This window comes from Delphinus delphis, chromosome 2, assembly GCF_949987515.2.
Source record: "Delphinus delphis chromosome 2, mDelDel1.2, whole genome shotgun sequence".
In the NCBI taxonomy this organism is placed as follows: domain Eukaryota; kingdom Metazoa; phylum Chordata; class Mammalia; order Artiodactyla; family Delphinidae; genus Delphinus; species Delphinus delphis.
This window is the reverse complement of record NC_082684.1, coordinates 10746570-10755351: the sequence shown is the minus strand read 5'-3', so window position 1 is coordinate 10755351 and position 8782 is coordinate 10746570. Positions and strand designations below refer to the sequence as shown.

The window sequence follows — 8782 nt, the reverse complement described above, 5'->3', positions numbered from 1 at the left end:
GCTGTGGGCTTTTCTTATATGGGCTTTGTTATGTTCAGGTAGTTTCCTTCTATTCCTAGTTTTTTGAGTGTTTTTTTTTTTTTTTTATCATGAAAGGGTGTTGAATTTTGTCAAATATTTTTCTGCATCAACTGATATAATCATGTGTTTTCCCCTTCGTTCTGCTAATGTGGTGTTTTGATTGATTTTGCATATGTTAAACCATCCTTACATTCCAGAAATAAGTCCCACTTAGTCATGGTGTATAATCCTTGTAATGTGCTGTCAAATTGTATTTACTAGTATTCCATTGAGGGTATTTGCATCAATATTCATCAGCGATGTTGGTCTGTAGTTTTCTTTTCTTATAGTGTCTTTGTCTGGCTTTGGAATCTAAGTAATGCTGACCGCATGAAATGAGTTAGGAAATATTCCCTTCTTTTCAATTTTCTGGAAGAATTTGAGAAGGATTTGTGTGAATTCTTTCTAAATGTTTGATAGAATTTCAACAGTGAATGCATGCAGTCCTGGGCTTTTCTTTGTTGGGAGGTTTTTGATTATTGATTCAATCACCTTATTAGTTATACATCTGTTCATGTATAACTAGTATCATGTATAAATTTTCTATTTCTTCATGATTTATTCTTGCTTGGTTGTGTGTTTCTAGGAATTTATTTATTTTATCTTGGTTATCCAATTTGTTGGTTTACAGTTTTTTCATTGTATTCTCTTATAATCCTCTTTTGTAAAGTCACTCATAATGTCCCCTCTTTAATTTTTGATTTTATTTATTTGAGTGTTCTCCCTTAGTTTCTGTCAATCTAGCTAAAGGTTTGTCAATTTTATTGATCTTTTCAAAGAACCAACGCTTGGTTTTATTGATTTTCCCCATTTTAAAAACTATTTTGTTGAACTCTGCTCTAATATTTATTATTTCCTTCCTTCTGCTAGCTTTGAGTTTAGTTTGTTCTTTTTTCTAGTTTATTAAGGTGTAAAGTTAGGTTGTTGATTTGAGATCTTTCTTCTTTGTAATGTAAATGCTAATAGCTACAAATTTCCCTCTTAGTACTATTTTTACTGCATCTCATAAGTTTTGGTACGTTGTATTTTTATTTTCACTCTTTTCAAGATATAGTCTAATTTCTCTTGTGATATCTTTTTTGACCTATTGGTTGTTTGAGCTGTTTAATTTCCATATATTTCTGGATTTTCCAGTTTTCTTTCTGCTGATTTCTAGTTTCATTCCACTGTGATTAGAAAAGAGACTTAGTATGGTTCCAGTCTTTTAAACTTTATTAAAACTTACTTTGTGGCTTAACATAGGTCTACCCTGGAGAATGTTTCATGTGCACTTGAGAAAATTGTGTGTTCTGCTGTTGTTGGGTGGAGTGTTCTGTATATGTCTGTTAGTCCAAGTGGTCTATAGTGTTGTTCAAATCTTCTGTTTCCTTATTGATCTTCTGTCTGGTTTCTCTATCAATTATTGAAAGTGGGATATTGATTCTCCTACTATTATTGTGTTGCTGTCTATTTCCCCCTTTAATTCTGTCAATGTTTGCTTCATATATTTAGGAGTTCTGATGTTTGGTACACATACATCTATAATTGTTATGTCATCTTGGTGAATTGAATTATTCTTTTTTTTTTGCCGTACAGCTTGATTTTATAAAGTCAAATACATAAGTCCTTATATTTACGACTTCTTAGTTTTCAGTCATGTTTAGAGGGGCCTTATCCACTTCAATATCCATAAATGAATTAACCAATACTTTCTTCTAGAACATTTATGTTTTTTTGTGTGTGTTTTAGTGTTTGATCTACCCAGAGGTCCAAATACTATTATTTAATGTGGACTTGAGCCTTTAACACTCTGAACTGACTATGATCCCTCACAAAAGTGCAGACCCCTTAGCTCTCTCCCTGTTTTGTGGTCTGCCTGGCTTAGCCTTGCTTTACTCTTGCCCTCTGCCTACCACTCTCCTACCAAAATCTGATCAATTAAGTTTTTACACCTGCCTCCAGAGTGGTCCATCTCTGTCATTGTTAGCTTTCCATATCTGTAAAATAAATTGTGGACTTCAGCCAACATTTCATCCTTGCCTGGAGCAGTGCCTGGACAGTGTAAATACCTAATAAATATTAAGTGGATACATGAAAGATTGCTGTGACCTGGATTCCACACATATCCTGTGAATGTAAAGAGAGACTCAGAGACAAGAAGATGAGAGATTTACATGTCACACACAAGCTTGCGCCAGGTCAGTCATTCTTTAATGTCATCTAAGGAGGGGACCTGGCCTGGGAATGGAAGGCTGAACCCAGAGAGGAAGTTATTTTTGCATGGGATTCACCACCTTTCCCATGAAGAGCGGAATGTTGGTGTTTTCATCCTTGAGGATGATTAAGAAGGGCATGTTGAAGTTGATGGTCAGATGCTCAGACCAGGCACTCTCTTCTGAAAGGGTGGCCCCAGCGTGTTCTGTCCCATTCTCATTGATGCTCATCACAGCCTCATGAATGGCCCAGAGGGGAGAGAGGACAGAGACCTGTTTGAGGCAGAGACAGGCTGCACCCTTCCCCAACCCAGACCTGGAGGTAAGGCCCAATGTGGTGAGAGCTGTCCTGGGGCTCAAGGAAGAGCTCTCTCCAGAGGATTTTAAATAAAGAACCGCAAGATTCACAACTGAATCAACATGGTATAGTGGAATGAACATGACTTTCCATCACAAGGATCTGGGTCTAAATCCAATTTTCCCCACTAACTCACTGTGTCACTAAGGAGAAAACTATTCTCCCTTTTTTTTTAAATTAACATTATTATTGGAGTATAATTTTTTTTTTTTTTTTGGATACGTGGGCCTCTCACTGTTGTGGCCTCTGCCGTTGCCGAGCACAGGCTCTGGATGCGCAGGCCCAGTGGCCATGGCTCACGGGCCCAGCTGCTCCACATCATGTGGGATCTTCCCAGACTGGGGCACGAACCCGTAGCCCCTGCATCAACAGGTGGACTCTCAACCACTGCGCCACCAGGGAAGCCCTGGAGTATAACTGCTTTACAGTGGTGTGTTAGTTTCTGCTCTATAACAAAGTGAATCAGCTATACATAAACATATATCGCCATATCTCCTCCAAGACTATTCTTCTTGAAACCTCAGTTGCCTAAATAGGAAAATCAGACCTGTGGGATAGGATGGCCCAGGGCCACTATGGTGCTGCATGTGAGGAACTTCACTCAGTGTAGGTGCTCAATAAATGTGTGTGTGTGTGCACAAGTGTGTGCATGTGGGACAGGTTCACATTGGTGGGTGAGTGCTTGAATAAGGACAACAAGAAGCAAGAGCTTTATCTGGTAATTGTAAGCCTCCATCAACTGGTCACACATACTTACCCAACCCCATCCCACACTCTTTTTTTTTTTTTTTTTTGCAGTACACGGGCCTCTCACTGTTGTGGCCTCTTCTGTTGCGGAGCACAGACTCTGGACGCACAGGCTCAGCGGCCATGGCTCACGGGCCCAGCCGCTCCACGGCATGTGGGATCTTCCTGGACCAGGGCACGAACCCGTGTTCCCTGCACCGGCAGGCAGACTCTCAACCACTGCGCCACCAGGGAAGCCCCACTCTTATTCTTAACCCTTCCCTCTCTGGGGAACTGGTCCCTTCTCTGTGCTTCAACACCACACTCATGCCTCTCTCATCGCCTGGCCTGTCCTCCCCTCCTTGCAGGAGACACACAAGGCATGGCTCTCAAGGCTTGTGTCTGACCCACGAGGGGACCCTCACCCCTTCCTGACCAGCCTCCTCAACGGCCCTGGGAAGGAACCCACCACCTCGGGAGGCGGATTTTCTTGTACTTTGTCTCCTTGGCTCCACACTTGTTTGTAGACCAGATTCTAAACTCCTTGGGGACCAGGGCTTCGATGGGGACCTTCACACGCCTCATCCCCAGCCAGGCACTCAGCGCACAGTCAGTCACTGAACTGCAGTTGTTTCTCTGGGCACCTGTAATTCTCCTGCGTAAATGGCTTCTTTGGTCGAAATCACTCTGTAACTCAGACTCAGTGATTCAGCGGTAGCTCCTGGTGTCACAGGCGCAGGGCCAAAGGTCCTTTGCAATCCCTGAGCCTAAGCCTCTCTCTGTAAATAGGGGTTTATCGGGACCCAAAGAAGGGAAGTCCCCGGCCAAGGATGAGACAGGGTGAGTGACACAACCTCAGAGGAGGTCCTTAAATAAAATGCACCAAGCATGTGAGGCCACCTGTCCCCCTCCATCATCCGACCACATTGCAGTCTTGGTGGAGCGATGGCATTCCTCAGGGACCTCAGTCTGCAGGTGTGCCTGTGTCCCTCTGTCCCTTCCTCAGCCTCACCCTTGAGCTGCAGCCCCCCTGCACATTCTGACCTACGGAGGTCAAGGACACGCTCACCTTGGACAGCTTCAGAGGCACTTCCTCGGTGATCCCTGAGAGGTCAGCCCCGTTGCTGAAGACCTTGGTGATGCCCAGTTTACCCAGGAGAGTTTTCAGATCGTAGGTTCCAGAAATGGACAGTTTGGGCAAGTGTAAATTGGCAGAACTGTCACGATGGTGAGAAAATAAAAAAGTTTCACAGAATTGAGAGTGTTTCCTTTTCTGGTTGCTCCTCCCACCTGGCGCCCTGTCCCCCTGCCCATGCAAGGATGTGAGGTCAGCCTTGGTCTATTCTACTGTAGTTCCTCTACACGTGGGGTCAGAGAATGCTAGAATCCCAGGGGTCCTCTTGTCCTGCAAAGCCTCTCAAATGCCACCTCCTCTGATAAGGCCTCCTGGAGGATCCAGGGTGTCCTCTGGAAGGACTGTGCACACTGCTTCCCTGCAGGGTTTGGTCACCCTTCAGACTGGGACTCCTCCGGGGCCAGGATCCCAGAGGACCATGGGGCGTGGTGGCAGGTCCTGAGTGACATCTGTTCCATGAATGAGTGACTGCACAGGACCGGAGCTCAGCTCTAGTTTTCGATGGGGACAAGGTGTGGCCCCGAGAGGGTCTGACTGAACCTCAGGCTCTGTTTGACCTGTTCTAGACCAGGTCCTCCTGTTCTCTGCTCTCAGCCTCTGGTGCAAGGAACCTGGGTGTGGGTGGAGCGGGGAAGAGGTATTAAAACTTCTATTTGCTTTTTAACCTAATACCTCTCTGTATTTTCATTTTGTTTTATATTGTATGCAATAAAATAGCTCATCTGGGCAAAGGCATATTTACAAATACAGAGACATGCACTAATTTGGGGTGTATGATGGGAACCTGGTCAAACCACACTCATCTAGTGACAGAGGATCCAGAACCAGTGTCAAACGTGTCCTGGAGTTTCCCGCTCTGGGCCTTGGCTTTTCAGGCCTCTCCGAGCAGGTTTCCCCCCTGTCTTGCCGTGGACTTTCTGTCCTGAAACTCTACACTCAACTGCCACCTTTGCCGGGAAGCCCACCTCTTCCTTCTGGGTTTGCCCACAACATGGGTTGGCGCTGCTCTCCCTGCATGGGGCACTGGCCACTGAGAAGGGGCAGTGTCCAGGCTGGGGAGGAAGTCCTCAGGGACAGGACTTTCACTCCTCACCCCTGGGCACTGTCCGTCTAACAAAGCCCAGTCAGTGCTTCCCGAAAGGATGCTCTGTCTGGGAGCATAAGATTATGCACCCTCCCCGCCTTGGGCCAGGCCCAGTAGGGCTGCTCCTGGGTCAACCCTGGCCTGGGAATCACCATATCTCAAGGTATTTGAGGATTTTGGCGAGGTTCTTCTCAGAGAGCCCATCCTCCAGCAGCTGCATCTTCCCCAGGTTGGGCAGAAGCAGGAAGGCGGCCATTCTGCCCAACACCCAGCAGGAGAACTCATTGTCTCGGTACAGGTGGAACATGCCCAGGCGGTTGGTCACGGGCACCTTGACCGTGATCTTCTCGTTCACATGGAAGTCTCCTTTTAGGAAGCGCTGAGCCTCGAATTTGTCCTTCCATTTGCCTGTAGAGGATGAAGGTGCACAGCAGCTAGGGGTAGGAGAAGGTTAAAAAAGTGTGCTAGAAAAAGGAGCCCTGAGGCCCCCTGGTGAGATGCTGGTCTCTGAGCCTCAGCTTTGCCCTCTGTAAATTGGGGCAAAAATGAAATCCTCAGGCTCCTGAAGGGCTTTGTGAAGATAATTTGAGGCTAGAGGAGGATCCAGAGTTTCTGTATTGCAGAGACTAAATGGCATCAACCTGGGTGGGCGGAACAAACATTTTTACTTGGATTTGATGTTTAGTTAATGCGTGGTCTGAGGCTGAGAATTATTGGGAGTGGTCGGAAGCTCCCCAGGTCATACTGGGCACCTCCCATCTGAGTCTCCCTGCCCCTTGGTAATTGGTGCTTCTTATTATTCAGGGAAATCACTCTTGTTCCTACTCTAATGGCCTTTCCCTGAACCAACATGTGAAATGCAGATGCCTTGGAAGTGCCCCCTCTGCTCTACCAAGAGAACGTCACCATCCAGCTAAGGCAGGTTGCCTCGGGGACCCCAGGGCCCAATTTTCCCATTTGTTGGGAGGAGGAGAGTGAGGCTGGGGAGGGGACGAGACCCACGTGAAGTCCCACAGCAGAGCTGGGACCTGGGATGTGCTCACTCCAGCCTCTGCGCTCTCCATCACACTTTCCTCTCTCTAGAGCAAGGGGCCAATGGTGTGAAGGAGGCAACCCCTGGCCTTGACTCTCACCTCCCCTACCCTAGGCTATCTCCATGGACTGTTTAAACTGCCTTAGAATACCTTCTGGGGCCCACAGGTCCTGACATTCTCATCACTCAGAGGGAGGAAGGGAGGCTGGGATTCAAGTTTAGTTGAACACCTACTATGTGAGCGTATAGTCCCATGTTCTTTGTAACTTATTTTTTCCTTCTAAACTTCTGACAAGAAGGGCATTATTATGTCCATATTACAGGTAGGAAACTAGAACCTCCAAGAGGTAAAATGACTTGCCCATAGTCAAACAACAGCGAATAGGTCATAGAGGCAGGATGTGAGCGCTCGTCTTTCAGTCTCCAAAGCTGTCACTATTTCCGCTACACGAGAGCTGTCGGAAGTGTCTTCTGTGAAATCCTATTCCCTTCATATGCTCCGCCAAAGTTTGTTTCTACGGCTCTCTATTATGTGATACTCCATATTTGGCCTCTCTCCCTGGTAGGGATTTACAAAGCACATTAGGCCATTCAAGGCTCTGAAAAGTCTTGCAGAGAAGATGATGATTTGACTATTTGACTCACTATTTCCTAACCTTATTTGATCATGCAACGTGTTTTTTTTTGGCCATGCTGCATGGCATGCAAGATCTTAGTTCCCTGACCAGGGATAGAACCCGTGCCCCCTGCAGTGGAAGTGTGGAGTCCTAACCACTGGACCATCAGGGAATTCCTCATGCAAAGTCTTTTAATGGTTGTGTGTAAAAAATTCAATAACTGAGATCCATAGCTACATTCCTTCCACTGCCAAGGAAAATCTAAAGAACCAGTTCAGGCTACTTGTACAACCTTAACCTTCAAAAATTATGTAGTTCACCAGAGCGAGAGCCGTGTCTTCGTCAAGCTCTTTGACCAAATCCACAATTATTCCCTGAGTTCTTATCTTTATCTGATGCTTGATCTCTTTCTTGGCCTCTTTGATGTTCCTGAAGTTGATGGACAGGGCTTTTGAGTGGTACAGCTTCTTGACATTGTACAAAAACTCAGGCTTTTGCTTCGGATTCTCATCAATGATTAGCATAGTGCTGGCGGTCAGCTGGAACTGACTGTTTGGCTGCTTAAGGGTTTCAGGGAGACTCCCTAAGCCTTTGTGGATATCAGCCTTAGGCGCCTTCTTAAACTTGAAGCCTATGCCCTTCAGGATCTGGATGTAAGTATCATCTTTGGTTCCCAGGGAGAGAGAGCATCGCAAAGGCTATAGCGATGCTCACTGGGGAGAAGATGATTTTGTCGTTGGACTGACGGGCCAGTTCATGGTACAGGCTGAAGGCGAAGCTGGAGAAGTGTGGGAGATCATATTGATAAATATCAGGGCTGGACTGACGCATGGCGCCAGGGACTTGACTACACAGGTCTGCCAGCAGGAGGAGGCCCCACGTGATGGAGGATGCCATTGTCCTGCAACAGAGAGAAGGGTACCACACCGGGTCAGGCCACACGATGAGTCCCTCGGCCACCGATTGACGCCATGTCAAAGCAACCACAGCTTATTGAGCATCTATGTGCCGAGCACTTTCCTACATCAGCACCATTGAAAGACTCAGAACAACAGCAAAGACTTTATAGCGATTACCATACACCAAGTTCCATTCTAAGCACTTTACTGTCTTATCTCACTGCGTTCTGGTAACAGTCCTGTGAGGCAGGTCAGGCGACTATCCTGGGCTTACAGATGAGGAGACCAAGCTCCTAGAGGTTAAGTCACTTGTCCAAGGTTCCAGAGCGGTAAGGTAGCAGGACCAGAATCATAGCCCCAGGTAGTCTGGGTCTGGAGTCCACGCTCTCGATGGTTCCACTAACATCTGCAATGACCCCGAGGTATAAGTGCCACAGCCCCTACTTTGCAAAAGAGGAAACTGAGGCACAGGAAGTAGATGATCGCCCAGGAAGCGGGCCAGATCGGGCTCAGGGATGATTGGACCTGGAACAGCCCTAGGAGGGATTCCGCTGAACCCTGGTTTTTAATGGACAGAGAGGCTGCTGTCCAGAGTGGGAAGGATCTTGCCCAGTGACACCCAGTCAGAACACAGAAGGGCTTGCCCGATTCAGGCCCAGATTCTCCCTAACTCCACAC

General features: G+C 46.7%; 1 protein-coding gene across 1 annotated transcript; it reads right to left on the bottom strand.

Annotated features, from left to right (window-relative positions):
* Positions 1-3728: 3728 nt before the first annotated feature.
* Positions 3729-8102, bottom strand: LOC132417564 (alpha-1-antitrypsin-like). The gene is given in 3 exon segments (XM_069540295.1): positions 3729-4553; positions 7504-7891; positions 7893-8102. Coding segments are annotated over 3 exon segments (651 nt in total). The 3' UTR covers positions 3729-4500.
* Between the last annotated feature and the right edge of the window lie 680 nt (positions 8103-8782).